Source organism: Amblyraja radiata, chromosome 21, assembly GCF_010909765.2.
Source record: "Amblyraja radiata isolate CabotCenter1 chromosome 21, sAmbRad1.1.pri, whole genome shotgun sequence".
In the NCBI taxonomy this organism is placed as follows: Eukaryota; Metazoa; Chordata; class Chondrichthyes; order Rajiformes; family Rajidae; genus Amblyraja; species Amblyraja radiata.
Window position 1 is genome coordinate 1,639,862 of NC_045976.1, and position 17,072 is coordinate 1,656,933.

At 47.4% G+C, this 17,072-nt stretch overlaps 1 protein-coding gene across 2 annotated transcripts in view; it reads right to left on the bottom strand.

The window, feature by feature from the left end:
* The window catches only part of appl2 (adaptor protein, phosphotyrosine interacting with PH domain and leucine zipper 2), a 71,869-nt gene extending 62,149 nt beyond the window's left edge, over window positions 1-9,720 (bottom strand). For both annotated transcript variants that reach the window (XM_033039373.1, XM_033039372.1), the window contains exons 1-3: window positions 9,579-9,720; window positions 3,374-3,472; window positions 477-536 (exon numbers count right to left, since the gene is read on the bottom strand). In XM_033039373.1, coding sequence (XP_032895264.1) covers window positions 477-536; window positions 3,374-3,472; window positions 9,579-9,632 — 213 coding nt within the window. In that variant the 5' untranslated portion in view covers window positions 9,633-9,720. The remainder of the gene's footprint in view (window positions 1-476; window positions 537-3,373; window positions 3,473-9,578) is intronic.
* Between the last annotated feature and the right edge of the window lie 7,352 nt (window positions 9,721-17,072).

Here is a 17,072-nt window from a genome sequence, read left to right on the forward strand (position 1 = left end):
CGAGGGTCGGGTGAAACACTGAAAAAGTGCTGCCCATCGCCCTCCGTGAGGCCGGGCTCCTCCTCCCGGGCCCAGTGACGCAAGGACGCAATGAGGCCTGCGCTGGCGGCCGCAATGGCCATACCGCATCCTGCGCAAAGCCACCGGCACGGCCGGGCACTTCTGTGTCTGGGCTTCACTACCTGGATCAGGGTTATCAGTAGGCCGGGGACGGGTGAGTGTGATATTTGAGCTCAGTGCTCCGCGTGGAGTCCTCAAAGTGGCGAGCTCAATGTGAACACGTGATTTGATGCCTGCCATCCGGGGCGGGATCCATGTGTACACGTGACAGATGTGGCCGCCATCCGCGCACAGACATGCGTCCTAGCCCCTAGGCAGAAAATGTTGCCGACCCCTGTCCTACAGAGATGTCGTCAACTATTTTGGAAAATAAATGGAAAGGAAAAGTTGGTATTATACCCCAGTCATGCCCTCACCTGCTTTTCATATGCAATGAGCTGTTTGGACAGCTGTTGTGTGGCAATACTCATTTCATTCTGCAAAAAAATATAAAGCAGCATGTTAGGATCTTTGTGAGGTGTAAAACATTTGAAAACATTTGTGTAAAGGCAGCAATGAGATTTCAACAACTCAAGTAAAGCATGATTCAGTGCCTCAATATGGAGTCCTCAATCTAACAAGTGCTCATGCAAACTCCATCAAGATAACCCACAACAGTAATAACAAGCTGCTAATCCCACCATTCTTTCCCCCTCAACCCCATTCTCATGCCTTCTCCCCAAACTAATCAAGAATCTATCAATCTCTGCCTTAAAAGTACCCATTGAATTGACCTCCACAGTCATCTGTGGCAATGAATTCCACAGATTCTCTGACTAAAGAAATTCTTCCTCATGTCCTTTCAAAAGGTATGCCCTTTTATTCTGGCCCTAGACTCTCCCACAAGTGGAAACAAACTCTCCATATCCACTCTATCCAGGCCTTTCACGATTCAGTGAGATTAATGAGGTCCCCCCCCCTCATCTTTCTAAATGCCAGCGAGCACAGGCCTTGTGCCATCATGTGTTAGCCCAATCATTCCTGGGATCATTTTCGTAAATCTCCTCTGGACCCCCTCCAATGCCAGCACATCCCTCCTCAGACATGGGGCACAAAACAGCTCACGATATTCCAAATGCAGTCTGACCAGTGCCTGATAAAGCCTCAGCATTACATCCCTGTTTTTTATATTCTATTCGTCTTGAAATAAATGCTAGCAATGCTTTTCTTGAGCATCTTTTATTATTAGGAGTCGCGAATGCGTATCCTCCATTGTGTTTTTCACTGGATCCAGGCAGGTTTGGCAAGTAAAGGGAGTGGTTGTTTGAAGATTAAAGTCAAATATTTGCCACGTGCTAAACTATTTTTAGGCAGAAAGCCCTTGCGTTATCCGTAATTACATTGTAAAGTATGAGTCACGAAAGATCTGAGAAGCGACATACGGATTTCTCGATTAGTACAGGCATTCTTTACGAAGCCAAATAATTCAATAAGAAATACAAACCGAAAATGGAGGATGAGGGAACAGATCGGCAGGTGAGGGGAAAGAAATCTGTGCAGAAAAGTGTTTTGGATCAATGCCGAGAAGCTGGCAGAGTCAGAAATCAAATATGCTTTAAGTTGCAGGGAATAGGGAGGGGAAGGAGGTCAAAGGAAATATATGACAGGGTGGGGACAGCAATGCTGAAGGACAACTAAAGGCGGTGGCACCAGCTGACAGAGGGAGGTGTGGGTTTGTTAACTCCAGCTGATTTGTCGCAAGGAGGTATAGATCGAGGCAGCTTGGAAATAAAAGGGAATACAGGGGAAAGAATTGTGAATATAGACACAAAATGTTGGAGTAACTCAGCGGGACAGGCAGCATCTCTGGATAGAAGGAATGGGTGGCATTTCGGGTCAAGACCCTTCTTCAGACTGAGTCGGGGAGAGGGAGATACAGAGATAATGAAGTGTAAGGTGTGAAAACGAGACAAAGGGGGTAGAGATCATGGAAAATTTAGACAAGATCATTGTTAGCTTAGAGAAGGTAACAACAAACGAAACAGAGATAAAATGTAAACGAGGACAGTCAGACTGGTCAGTGAACTGGGAAGGGGGGGAATGGAGGGAAAAGGAAGGCATGGGTTACTTGAAGTTAGAGAAGTCAATATTCATACTGCTGGGGTGTGAGCTGCCCATTTGAAAGAATTGTGAGTTTGTTCGAAATTTGAAATTAAAAATAATGATTCTAGCAGGGCAGACAACATCTGTGGTGAGAGAAGCAAATCTTACAGGCTTTGAGATGAAGATGATGAGAGCCCATGGTGTCAGAGGGAAGATTCTAGCATGGATAGCAAGTTGGCTGAATGGAAGAAGGCAGAGAGGCAATAAAGGTTTTTTTTTCTGGTTAGCTGCCAGTGACTAGTGGTGTTCTGCAGGGGTTGGTGCTGGGGCTGCAACTCCTCACATTGTAATGGCTTTTGGCCATTTGCAGATGATACGAAGATAGGTGGAGGAGCAGGTAGTGTAGAAAAATCAGGGACACTGCAGAAAAGCTTGAACAGGTTGGGAGAGTAGGCAAAGAAGTGGCAGATGGAATACAGCATAGCAGAGTGTGGAGTCATGTATGCTGGTAATAGGAATAAAGGCGTAGACTATTTTCTAAATGGGGAGAGAAGTCACTAGAATATAAAAACGGGGATATAATGCTGAGGTTTTCTAAAACGTTGATCAAACTGTGTTTGGAGTATTGTGACCTGTTTTGGGCCCCATATCTGAGGAAGGTATGCTGGTGTTGAAGAGGGTCCAGAGGTGGTTTACGAGAATAATCCCAGGACTGGGCCTGTACTCGCTGGAATTTAGAAGAATGGGGGGGGCGGGGGGAATCTCATTGAAACTTACCAAATAGTAAAATTCCTAGATAGAATGGATGTGGAGAAGTTGTTTCCACTAGTGGAAGCGTCTAGGACCAGAGGCCATAGCTCAGAATAAAAGGACGTACCTTTAGAAAGGAGATGAGGAGGAATTTCTTTAGTTAAGAGTGTTGTGCATCTGTGGAATTCATTGCCACAGGCGGCTGTGGGGGGCCGTCACTGAGTATTTTTAAGGAGGAGATTGACAGATTCTTGATTACTACGGGTGTCAGGGGTTATGGGGAGAAGGCAGGAGAATGGGGTTGAGAGTTCAAGGTAGATCAGCCATGATTGAATAGCGGAGTAGACTTGATGGACCAAATAGCTTAATTCTACTCCTAGAACATGAACCAGCCGAATCTTTTAACGTAAACCAGAAAGGCGAGTTATCACAAACTTGCATTCAATATTGAGCTCGACGTGATATGAATGGGTGAACTGACCTGAGCACCATAGACCCTCTGCATGGCTTGCAACAGCTGGTTTGTGAACTCAGTTAACGTGCCCGCATCTTCCTCAAACACACTCAGCAGGGACCGTGTCTGATACAAGAAATTAAATACACGTTATTTTTTGCAACTGCACAAAGTTTTGGTAAAAGCATTTTGAGTTATCAAAACTACCTTTGACAACAACATTCAATCTTGTGGGTTCCATCTGTCATGTTTGTGTATCTTGGGCTGGGTTGTGTAGTCCCACCAGGATCTAGGTGATCTCCCGGTTGCCAAACACTTTAACCCCCCCTCCCATTCTGACCTGGGCCTCCTCCATTGTCAGAGTGAGGCCCAGTGCAAATTGGAGGAACAGCACCTCATATTTTGCTGGGGCACCTTACACCCTAGTGATATGAGTATTGATTTCATTAATTTCAAGTAACCCAGCATTCCTCTCTCTCTCTCTCCCTCCCTCACCCTAGTCGTCCTGCTAGCTTTACTGTACTTATCTCTTTGTTATCCCCTCCTCCACAGCCAACAATGTGGGCTCTTTTGATTTGGTGCCGGCTCTGATTTGTTCTGTACCTTTTCATACCTCTAGTTTCCCTCTCCCATGAATATCAGTCTGAAGAATATCTTCTGAGATACCGCCTGACCCTTTGAGTTGCTCAGCATTTTGTGTCTATGTTGGCCTGGGCCCGCATTTTCCACCTGCCCAGATGTTGATCACATTTTCTGTACACAAGTAGGGAGCCGCTGCAGTGCACTCACCGCTGCAGTGATCCACATTCTATCCCTGTGTGGAGTTTGCACTTTCTCCCTGTGACTGTGGGTTTTCCCCAGGTGCTCTGGTTTCCCACAACATTTCACGAACCACAAGAGTTGGGACATCATGTTACAACAGTCTAAGATGTTGGGAAGACCGCACCTGGAGTACCGTGAGCAGTTTGGGTCAGAGTTATAGAAAGGTGTTGAAAAGCTGCACAAGAATGCTACCGGGACGGCAGATCTTGAGTTATAAGGACAGACTGTGACATTTTTCCCTTGAAGTGCAGGAGACTGAGGGGCGACCTTGTAGGGATATCAAAAAGTCATGAAAGTCAGAGATAAGCTGAATGGTCACAGGCTTTGTCGCAGAGTAGAAGAGTCCGAAACATAAGGGCACTGATTTGTGAGAGGGGGAATATTTAAAGAGGATACAAGGGGCAGGTTTGTCACACAGGGTGATGGGTATCATGGAATGAGGTGCCTGACAAAGTGGTGGAGGTGGGTACAATAACAACATTTAACAGGTAACACAAAGATGCATGAATGGAAAACCTTGGGGGTGGGGGGGGGGTGGGGAGGGAGAAGCCACATTTACTCAAGAAAAAAGACATCCTGGATGTCCCAGAATCAAAAGCCTCATCTTAGGAGCAGATGCGGTGGAGACAAGTAATTGAGAGTAGGGGATAGCAGGATGGGAGGAGGTGTATTCCAGATTACTGTGGGAATCGATGGGTTTGGAGTAGACATCAGTCGGTAGTCAGAGATGGAGACAGAGAGATCAAGAAATGGAAGAGAGATGTCAGAGATAAATCAGATATAGGATTAGAAGATGTAGAAACTTTGTGGGTAAAGCTAAGAAACTGCAAGTGTGAAAAGACCCTGATGGGAGTTATATACAGGCCTCCGAATAATAGCCAGGACGTAAGAATTACATCAGGAGATATAAAAGCATGTAAGAAAGACAATGTTACAGTGATAATGGGGGACGTAGACTGGGAAAATCAGATTGGTACCGGATCCCAAGAGAAGGAATTTGTGCAATGCCTACGAGATGGCTTTTTAGGACAGTTTATGGTCGAGCCTACAAGGGAAAGGCAATTCTGGATTTGGTATTGTGGAAAGAACCAGATTTGATTATAAGCTTAAGATGAAGGAACCTCCTTGGAGGCAGTGATCGTAATATGAAGGAATTCAAACTGCAGTTTGTGAGGGAGAAGCTAAAATCGGATGTATCAGTATTACTGTTGAGTAAAGGTGACTACAGAGATATGAGGGAGTAGCTGGCTAAAGTTGATTGGAAGGGGACTCTAGCAGGAATGACGGTGGAGCAGCAATGCCAGGATTTTCTGGAAACAATTCAGAAGACACATGATCTTCTCATCCCAAAGAGTAAGACACATACTCAGGAAAAGGAGATATCTGTGGCTGACCATGAAAGTCAAAGATAGCACACAAGCAAAAGACAGGCATTCAATATGGGAACGTTTAGCAGGAAGATAGAGGATTGAGAAACTTTGAAAAACCAACAGAAGGCAACTGAAAATGCAATAAGGGGAGAAAACAAGAAATATGAAAGTAAGCTTGCCAATCATATAAAAGGAAGGCAGATTACTATCTAAATGGCATCAAGTTGGGAAAAGGGGAAGTACAACGGGATCTGGGGGTCCTTGTACATCAGTCTATGAAAGTAAGCATGCAGGTACAGCAGGCAGTGAAGAAAGCGAATGGCATGTTGGCCTTTATAACAAGAGGAATCGAATATAGGAGCAAAGAGGTCCTTCTGCAGTTGTACAGAGCCCTAGTGAGACCACACCTGGAGTATTGTGTGCAGTTTTGGTCCCCTAATTTGAGGAAGGACATTCTTGCTATTGAGGGAGTGCAGCGTAGGTTTACAAGGTTAATTTCCGGGATAGCGGGCGGGACTGTCATATGCTGAGAGAATGGAGCAGCTGGGCTTGTACACTCTGGAGTTTAGAAGAATGAGAGTGATCTCATTGAAACATATAAGATTGTTAAGGGCTTGGACACACTAGAGGCAGGAAACATGTTCCTGATGTTGGGGGAGTCCAGAACCAGGGGCCACAGTTTAAGAATAAGGAGTAAGCCATTTAGAACAGAGACAAGGAAACACTTTTTCTCACAGAGAGTGGTGAGTCTATGGAATTCTCTGCCTCAGAGGGCGGTGGAGGCAGGTTCTCTGGATACTTTCAAGAGAGAGCTAGATAGGGCTCTTTAAAATAGCGGAGTCAGGGGATATGGGGAGAAGGCAGGAACGGGGTACTAATTTGGGATGATCAGCCATGATCACATTGAATGGCGGTGCCGGCTCGAAGGGCCAAATGGCCAAATGCACCTATTGTCTGTTGTCTAAAAGAGGATACCAAAAGTTTTTTTCAGATATATAAAGAGTAAAAGAGAGGCAAGAGTGGACATCGGACCGCATAAAATGACACTGGAGGAATAGTAAAGGGGAATAAAAAAAATGACAGACAAACGGAATAGATTTTTAGCATCAGTCTTCACAGTGGAAGTAATGCGGCAGAAATTCAAGGTTGCAGATGTGGGGGCAGCAGCTATTACTAAGGAGAAGGTGCTTGGGAAGCTGAAAGAACTGAAGGTGGATAAGTTATCTGGATCAAATGGACTGCACCCCAGGTGGCTGCAGAGATTGTGGAGGCATTAGTAGTCATCTTTCAAGAATTACTAGTTCTGAAGGACCTGAAAATCACAAATGTAACTCCCCTGTTCAAAAGGTTAGTGAGGCAAAATAACAAGCTGGCTAGCCTGACGTCAGTGCTTGGTACGTTTGTAGAGTCCATTGTTAAGGATGAGGTTTTGGGCTGCTTGGAAGCACATGATAAAATAGGTCAACGTCAGCATAGATTTGTGAAGTTGAGAACTTGCCTGACAAATCTGTTCTTTGAGGAAGCAACAAGCAGGATAGACAAAGGAGATTCAAAGGAGTGGATGCTGTTTACTTGGATTTTCAGAAAGCCTTTGATGAAATGCCACACGTGAGGCTGCTACACAAGATAGAAGCCCATGGCATTAGAGGGAAGGTACTAGCATGGATAGAAGATTGGCTGACTGGCAGAAGGCAAAGAATGGGAATAAAGGGGGCCTATGCTGGTTTGTGGCCAGTGAGTAGTGGTCTTCTGCAGGGATCGGTGTTGGATCCGCTACTCTTCACGTTATATGTTAATGATCTGAATGATGGAATTGATGGCTTTGTGGCTAACTTTGCGGATGATACGAAAATAGGTGGAGGGGCAAACAGTGTTGAGGAAGTAGGATTTCTGCAGGATGACTTGGGAGAGTGGGGAAATTTTAGGTAACTAACAGAGCGGAGACGAGGAGATGAGGAAACACTTTTTCTCACAGAGAGTGGTGAGTCTGTGGAATTCTCTGCCTCAGAGGGCAGTGGAGGCGGGTTCTCTGGATGCTTTCAAGACAGAGCTAGATAGGGCTCTTAAAAATAGCGAAGTCATGGGGATATGGGGAGAAGGCAGGAACGGGGTACTGATTGGGGATGATCAGCCATGGCGGTGCTGGCTCGAAGGGCCGAATGGCCTACTCCTGGTCTCTCCTCAGCCTCTGACACTCCATTTTATCTCACCACACCCCCCCATCAAGAAATAGAACACTGGAAGAACTCAGCAAATCAAGCAGCATCTATGGAGACAGAAGATGTATGTCAACATTTCAGGTCAGTCCTGGTGCAGTCTCAACTCGAGGCATTAACTTACAACTTTAGCCTCCACAGATGCTGCTTGACTTAATCAGTTCTTCCAAGGTTCTGTTTTTTACTTCAGGTTTCCAGCATCAGCAGTCTCTTTGGAACGTTAGAAGAGGAAGGGTGCGATCCGCACAAATGCATCTTAACCTCTCCACCATCGAAGGGATTTTTAGAAGGTGCTGCCTCAAAATGGCACCCAGTATCATCACGTACGCCCACCTCCATGGCCAGGCTCCCATTTCACTCCTACCATTCCTCGAAGTTCACAAACAGCTTCTTCCCATCAACCATCAGGCTATTGAACACTACAGATGCCAACTAAACTTCGAACTGTCCTGTTTGCACTAGGGACTCTGGTTTTTGTTTTGTTTTAGTTACTGGAGCGGTACAGTGGCGCAGCGGTAAAATTGTCACCATATAGTGCCAGAGACCCGGGTTCGATCCTAACTACGGGTGCTGTCTGTACAAAGTTTGTATGTTCTCCCGTGACCGCGTGGTTTTTCTCTGAGATCTCTGGTTCTGGTTTCCTTTCATACACCAAAGACGTGCGAGTTTGTAGGCTAATTGGTGTAGGTAGACATTTTAAATTGTCCCTAGTGTGTAGGATAGTGCTAGTTTACAGGATCACTGGTCGGCTCGTACTTGATGGGCCGAAGGGCCTGTTTCTGTGCTGCATCTCTAGACTAAACTACTGTTTACAGACCAGTTATGCTGATGCAAGTAAAAATGTCATTATTCTGTTTTGTTACATCTTGATTCTTTTGCCTTCCTCTCACCCTAAATCTCTGTTCTCTCTGCACTTGCTGTTCCCCTCTTCTCTTTCCCCTCAAAAAATCAAGACTAGCAAGCATGTGCTCATAAGAAACAGAAATAGGCCATTCAGCTCCTCATACCTCCCCCCCCCTTACCCCTCATACCTCCCCCCCCTTACCCCTCACACCTCCCCACCAGTTTGTATCCTGCAATATCTAAAAACTATCGACCTCTGTCCTGAAAATACAGCGAGAGCCCACTCGGCCCTGTCAGTTAGGAGGTTTGTCAGCCCTGGCATCCTAGTCTGCAAACTGCAACTCTCCATCTTTGGACCATGCACAGATACTGGGAAGCCACACAAAATGCTGGAGTAACTCAGCGGGACAGGCAGCATCTCTGGAGAGAAGGAATGTGTGACGTTTCGGGTAAGGGGAACTAGGACCAAGGGGAACAGAGTGAGAGGGGAAGGGGACGTCCGAAATGATGTGGGCAGGTTTGTGGGGCAGAGAAGGGAGGGGGGGGGAGAGGGAGAGAGGGGGGGTAAGGGGAATGAGGGGGGGGGGAGGGGGTGGAGAGAGGGGGAAGGGGGTGGAGAGAGGGGGAAGGGGGGGAGAGAGAGGGGGGTAGGGGGAGAGAGGGGGGCGAGAGGGGAGCAGGGGGAGCGAGGGGGGTTGGGGGAGAGAGGGGGGTTGGGGGAGAGAGGGGGGTTATATGGTAGGGGGTGGAGAGAGGGGATAGGGTGGAGAGAAGGGGAGAGCGGGAGGGATGTGGAGAGGCAGGGTTGGGGAAGGGGAGTGCGGGACAGCGCTGTTGCGGCCGGGCTCCCGGCCTGAGTCGGGCCTGACTCCGCACTGCCCAGGGGTCGGGGGGGCCGAGGCCGGGCGCTGTGTGGACACAGGGGTCGGGGGGGGGGGTGTTCGGGGCCCGGGGTGGGTGGGTGGTCGGGGCGGCCTCTACCTGCGGGCTGTCCAGCAGCGCCTCCTCCAGCAACAGCTTGTCCACGGGCGGCATATTGGCTCCTCACTCACTCGGCTCCGGCTCCGGCTCCTCACGCTCGTGCCCGTCACCCCGCGCTCGTGCCCGTCACCCCGCGCTCGTGCCCGTCACCCCGCGCTCGTGCCCGACACCCCGCGCTCGTGCCCGTCACCCCGCGCTCGTGCCCGTCACCCCGCGCTCGTGCCCGTCACCCCGCGCTCGTGCCCGACACCCCGCGCTCGTGCCCGTCACCCCGCGCTCGTGCCCGCGCCGGTTGCCAGGCAGCGCAGGCCTAGACTGGATGGACCTAATTCTACTGGACACACACTCCTCTCACCCCTGCCATCGGGAAGAAGCTGCAGGAGCCAGGTTCAGCTGCAACGTCCAGGTTCAGGAACAGCTCCTTCCACACTATCATCAGCTCACTTACAACTAAGCTCTGAACTACATCGTTTTGACGGGTATTGTTTTTGTGTTTACATTATTATTTTAGATATACTGAACTTCCTTTTTTGTCGTGTATGTAGTTTACAGATTGGTCGTTCCACTGGGTCTTCCCCTTCCACCTCAAACCAGCTCCTCCCCACCCACACTAATCTCTCTCCCTCCCTGAACGTACAGCCCTCCACTCACTCTGCAACAACCCAGACTGGGTGATCAAACCCGCCGACAAGGGAGGTGCCATGCTAGTCTGGTGCGCTGATCTCTACAAGGCTGAGGCCACGCGCCAACTCTCAGACACCTCCTCCTACTAATCCCTGGACCATGACCTCACAGACGAGCACCAGGCCACTATCTCTAGCACCATCACAGACTTCATCACTTCCAGCTCCCTGCCCTCCCAAGCCTCCAACCTCATCGTTCCCCAGCCCCGCACAGCCCGATTTTACCTTCTCCCCAAAATCCACAAACCTGACTGTTCTGGCAGAACCATTGTTTCTGCCTGTTCGTGCCCTACCGAACATATTTCCACATTTTAGCACTCCATCCTATCCCCCCTGGTTAAATCCCGCCCTACCTATGTCCAAGGCACCTCACACGCTCTTCAACTACTTCATGACTTCCGTTTTCTAGGCCCCCATTCCCTCATCTTCATGGACGTCCAGTCACTCTACACCTCCATCCCCCACTAGGAGGGTCTTAGAGCCCTCCGTTTCTTCCTCGAACGCAGAACCAACCAATCCCCGTCTACTGATACTCTCCTCCGCCTAGTGGAGCTGGTCCTTACCCGTAACAGCTTTTCGTTTGACTCCCATTTCCTCCAAATACAAGGCTATGGGCACGCGCATGGGCCCTAGCTATGCCTGACTCTTTGTAGGGTACGTCGAACAATCTTTGTTCGAGGCGTACCAGGGCCCTATGCCCAAACTCTACCTCCGCTGCATCAACGACTGCATTGGTACTACCTCCAGCACCCACACACAACTCACTGACCATCCATTTTACCACTAACTTCCATCCAGCACTTAAATACACCTGGACCATTTCCGACATTTCCCTATCATTTCTAGACCTCACTATTTCCATCGCAGGTGATAGACTACTGACTGACATCCACTATAAACCCACTGACTCCCATGGCTATCTGGACTACACTTCTTCCCACCCTGTTTCCTGTAAGGACTCCATCCCCTGCTCCCAGTCTACGCCGCAGCTGCACCCAGGATGAGGTGTTCCACACCAGGGCATCGGAGATGTCCTCATTCTTCAGAGAACGGGGGTTCACCTCTTCTATTATAGATGAGGTTCTCACCAGGGTCTCTTCTATACCCCGTAACTCTGCTCTCACTCCCCATCCACCCACTCGTAACAAGGGCAGAGTCCCCCCTGTCCTCACCTTCCACCCTACCAGCCGTCACATACAACAAATAATCCTCCGACATTTTCGCCACCTCCAACGGGATCCCTCCACCGGCCACATCTTCCCATCTTCTCCCCTCTCTGCTTTCCACAGAGACCGCTCCCTCCATAACTCCAGGGTCAATTCGTCCCTTCCCACCCAAACCACCCCCTCCCCTGGTCCTTTCCATTTCAACCGCAGGAAATGCTACACTTGTCACTTTACCTCCCCACTTGACTTCATTCAAGGACCCAAGCAGTCTTTCCAGGTGCGGCAGAGGTTCACCTGCACCTCCTTCAACCTCATCTATTGCATCCACTGTTATAAATGTCATCTGCTCTACATCGGTGAGACCAAGCGTAGGCTTGGCGATCGCTTCGCCGAACACCTCCGCTCGGTTCGCAATAACCAACCTGATCTCCCGGTGGCTCAGCACTTCAACTCCCCCTCCCATTCCGAATCCGACCTTTCTGTCCTCGGCCTCCTCCATGGCCAGAGTGAGGACCACCGTAAATTGGAGGAGCAGCACCTCACACTTCGCTTGGGTAGTTTACACCCCAGCGGTATGAACATTGACTTCTCTAATTTCAGGTAGTCCCTACTTTCTCCTCCCCTTCCCAGCTCTCCCTCACCCCACTGTCTCCGCCTCTTCCTTTCTTCTTCCCGCCCTCGCACCCTCACATCAGTCTGAAGAAGGGTCTCGACCCGAAACGTTGCCTAACAGGCCTAAAAACACTGTTGTTTAGTATAGCTTTTCCATAACCCGACATGCAGGTAATCTTAACCGTCTAATTTTAACCCTTTTATGTGCTTTTTAAAATTGTTTTATTGTTTCATTGACGTTGTTTTATTATTCATACATTTGTCGTATTGCTTATTTTGCAATTTTTAATTATTGACTATTTTATTTTTTCTTTCCTGTAAAGCACCTTGAATTGCAGTTTGCACGAATGGTGCTATACAAATAAATTTGCCTTGCCTTGCCTATTTCCTTCGCTCCATAGACGCTACCTCACCCACTGAGTTTCTCCAGCATTTTTGTCTACCTTTGATTTTCCAGCATCTGCAATAGACAATAGACAATAGGTGCAGGAGTAGGCCATTTGGCCCTTCGAGCCAGCACTGCCATTCAATGTGATCATGGCTGATCATCCCCAATCAGTACCCCGTTCCTGCCCTCCCCATATTCCCTGACTCCGCTATTTTTAAGAGCCCTATCTAGCTCTCTCTTGAAAGCATCCAGAGAACCTGTCTCCACCGCCTTCTGAGGCAGAGAATTCCACAGACTCACCACTCTCTGTGAGAAAAAGTGTTTCCTCGTCTCCGTTCTAAATGGCTTACTTCTTATTCTTAAACTGTGGCCCCTGGTTCTGGACTCCCCCAACATCGGGAACCTGTTTCCTGCCTCTAGCGTGTCCAAGCCCTTAACAATCTTATCTGTTTCAATGAGATAACCTCTCATCCTTCTAAACTCCAGAGTGTACAAGCCCAGCTGCTCCATTCTCTCAGCATATGACAGTCCCGCCAGCCATCCCGGGAATTAACCTTGTAAACCTACGCTGCACTCCCTCAATAGCAAGAATGTCCTTCCTCAAATTAGGGGACCAAAACTGCACACAATACTCCAGGTGTGGTCTCACTAGGGCTCTGTACAACTGCAGAAGGACCTCTTTGCTCCTATATTCGATTCCTCTTGTGATAAAGGCCAACATGCCATTCGCTTTCTTCACTGACTGCTGTACCTGCATGCTTACTTTCATAGACTGATGTACAAGGACCCCCAGATCCAGTTGTACTTCCCCTTTTCCCAACTTGACACCATTTAGATAGTAGTTCCTTCTTAAACAGAGTTTGTGTACTATGTTTACATTTCTGTTGTGCTGCTGCAAGTAAGAATTTCATGATTCCATTTCGGGACATACGTCCCTGCACTTCCACATTTCCATCTCAACACCTCTTAAACGCCACTATGTTATCTGCCACCACCACCACCCCTGGCAACGTTTCAGCCCCCCCACCTACTATTTGTAAAAAAAACTTGCATCACACATCTCCATTAAACTTTCCCCCTTCTCCCCTTATAGCTATGCCTACTGGGGAATTTCTATCCTGGGAAATAGGTTTCAATTGTTTAACCTATCTATACCTCTCATAATTTTATGGACTTTTTATCAAGTCTCCCCTCAACCTCTGATGTTCCAGAGAAAGAAATCCATGTCTATCCAACCTCTCCCTGTCGTTGAAACCCTCCAATCAAGGCAACATTCTGGTAAACCTCCTCTGCACCCTCTCTAGAGCCTCTACATCTTTCCTGTAATGGGCATAGCACTCTATGCAATGCTCCAAATGAGGTTTAACCAAAGTCCTCTAGAGCTGCTTCATGGTCGCTGTCTGTCATATTAATTGCCCCTGGCAATGAAGGCAAGCATCCCATATGCCTTTACCACTAGGGCCGGCCTTAAGCCGATTGGACCGATTGCTCCCAATTGGGCCCCGCACCAATGGGGGGCCCTGCGCTAATTTTCCGTATTTCATACGGAAATACGAATTCGCGTTGCTAAATATAATTTTTTTAAACATTCACCTTGTTAAAACGGATTTTTCTTTTTAATGAACATGGATAAAAACCACTGCACTGGCCCTCAGACAAAAACGATGTGTTAACTACAGCACGTTAACAGCCAGTAGTTAACACGTAGTTATACAATGTGCCATCAATTAATCGATCCACATTCCTCAGTAAATGTAATTGTGTTTTGACCAAGTATTAATATTATTCAAAGGAATGCGACGTCATTAATACTTGGTCAAAACACAATTACACTGAGGAATGTAGATATATATTCGTTGTGGAGAGGAATTTGCTCCACAGATCCTTGGATCATTGGAAGTGCAGGACAACGGAAAAGGTATGTCGTTTATTTAACCCTTTTCCCCCGCCGAACCTCGCCTCCGCACAGGGAGCCTACGCACCTGGAGCGGACCCACCTGGCCGCCGCACGGGGTGCCTTCCCAATTCGCCGCTGCACGGGGGGCCTTCCCAATTCGCCACCGCACCTGAGGCGGACGCACCTCGCAATTTTTTGTTTGTTTTGAACCTATAGGGAAAACGGTGTTTTCTCAACCTATATTTATCTTAACCCGTGCCCAGATTTCCATCTCACCTGCTTAAAACTCTCTCCCTTCCTGAGTTGCCTCCCAAACAATTGTGTGCTAACGGTTCATGACTAGCGGCCTTCTCCTGCTCTTGACTTCCCACTTCCTTTGTAGATTGTTGCCCACCTGATGCTCCTTATTGGGGGGCAGCCAGGAAACAAACTCTTGGAGAATTTCATGCTGCTAAAGTCTAAAACGTTTGTACTTCCCCCAGTCCCAATCCATATATCCCATTTCCTCAAATGTAATTGGGGACTTCAGTCTTTTATTCAGGTTATTTTAATTTAGTTTTAGTAATACAGAATGATACCCACTTTTTCATCCACTCTCTAGTTTAGTTTAGTTTAGTTTATTATTGTCACATACACCAAGGTCCAGTGAAAAGTTTTTTCGTTGGGTGCTATCCAGTCAGCAAAAAGACAATACATGGAATTTTCCACCAAAGATACTAGAGGAGCTCCTCTAGTATCTTTGGTTTCTGCTGCAGATTCCCACTCCCCTGGGTTTGACTGTGCTGAGTCCTAATGCTAGTCCCCCCAACTCTGGTAACCTCAGTGGCTGTTCCACTGGGTCTTCCCCATTACCCTCAAACCACGTGACCCCAGCTCTTCCCCACCCACACTACAGTCTTCATACCCCCCTACCCCCTGACCACCCACCACCCCCCATCAGACATCACCTCGGCCTCAGCCCACTCACCTGCCTTCCTCCGGCCCCAACCCCCATCCCTGCCGTGTGTTCACCATCCCCCCTGACCTCCCCCTCTCAGATACCGAATGGTTTATCCGCAGCAGAGGCCTCGCCTTTGTCCCTTCCACCGGCTGATAATTGGTAAAATTTTGAATTGGTCTACCAAACTGCTTTGTGAGTTGCCTGTTTATTAAGAAGTGAACCTGTTTGTTTTAGTTATAAGTTAGCCTTTTTCAAGCTGATTTGATTCAGGTTTTGCAATATAATTGTCAATAAGGAACAATTCTTTAAGAAATATTTCCCAACTATTATGCAGATTTTTTTTTCTTCACTCAAGTGCACTGCATTTTGTGAGAACGCCCCTTCATGTTTCCTTTCTAATAACTGTTGAAGATTAATTTTTCTTTTTACTTTCTGATTCTAATCTGAGCATGAGTAAAAAAATTGAAAGTGGTGCTAGCAAGCGCAAGTGAAAGATACTTGAAAATGATACGGTAAAGAATTTAGGACCAATCCAATATGTATTTAAAAACCAACTGTTTAATGACAACATACAGTAGGATCTAAAAATGTCACACTGTCACTGTCGAGTAGTCATGGTCCTCTAGTCGTGGGGGTGGGGGATTGGGGGGGGCTCACAAGTGAAATAGCTTAGGGCCTCTCTTCATCTAAATCCGGCCCTGTGCCTGTCCCACCGAGTTACTCCAGCATTTTGTGTCAATCTTCGTTTCAATGGTTCAAAGGTTTCCATATTATTAGGAAAACTAGAGGTGAGAAAAGGTACCGAACAGATCATTCTGTTCTGGGGTTTGTTCTGTATCTTTTCATACCTCTAGTTTCCCTCTCCCCTGACTCAGTCTGAAGAACTGTGTGTAGGATAGTGTTTGTGTGCAGGGGTCGGTGCGGACTCAGTGGGCCGAAGGGCCTGGTTCCCCGCTGTATCTCTCAACTAAACTAAACAGATAATCTATGGAAAGAAAGCAGAGCATCTTTATTGGTACATTATGACTTGACGGGGATTTCAAATCTCGCACGAGAAACCTTCATGAATGGAACATGCATTTCTATCAGTCATAGAAACAGAAACATAGAAAATAGGTGCAGGAGTAGGCCATTCGGCCATTCTATATGATCATGGATGATCATCTAAAATCAGTATCCTCGTTCCTGCTTTCTCCCCATATCCATTGATTCCGTTAGCCCTAAGAGCTAAATCTAACTCTCTCTTGAAAACATCCAGTGAATTGGTCACCACTGCCTTCTGTGGCAGAGAATTGCACAGATTCACAACTCTCTGGGTGAAAAGGTGTCTCCTCATCTCAGTCCTAAATGGCCTACCCCCTTATTCTTAAACTGTGGCCCCTTGTTCTGGACTCCCCAGTCACTCTGGGTGAAGTCCAGGTGGAGCTGACAATGTTTGCATCTTCCACTTTAAATAAAAGTCAACTGAATTACGGAAGGTTAGAGAAGGAAGTGTATTGATTTCTCTTTCATTAGAAGTTAGAGTGAAAAACTTCACAGTTTTTTTTATTGAGAAGAGCTATCTATCATCTTATGTATTGATCTCAGGTCGCTTTACCCACTCTGGTCTCAGAGCCGGTGATTCCAACCACGGTAGCCTCCTGAATGCAGAGATGTGTGAGTTTACTGAGTCCAATGTGACGATACAATTGAGTCTGGTTTAGGTTTTTAGTTCAGAGTCAATGCCGAAGGCAGACCAAACATCTTAAACAGAGATTGGTCAGATACAGTGAGAAATCATGTGAAATTATCACTGCATTTTATTTAAA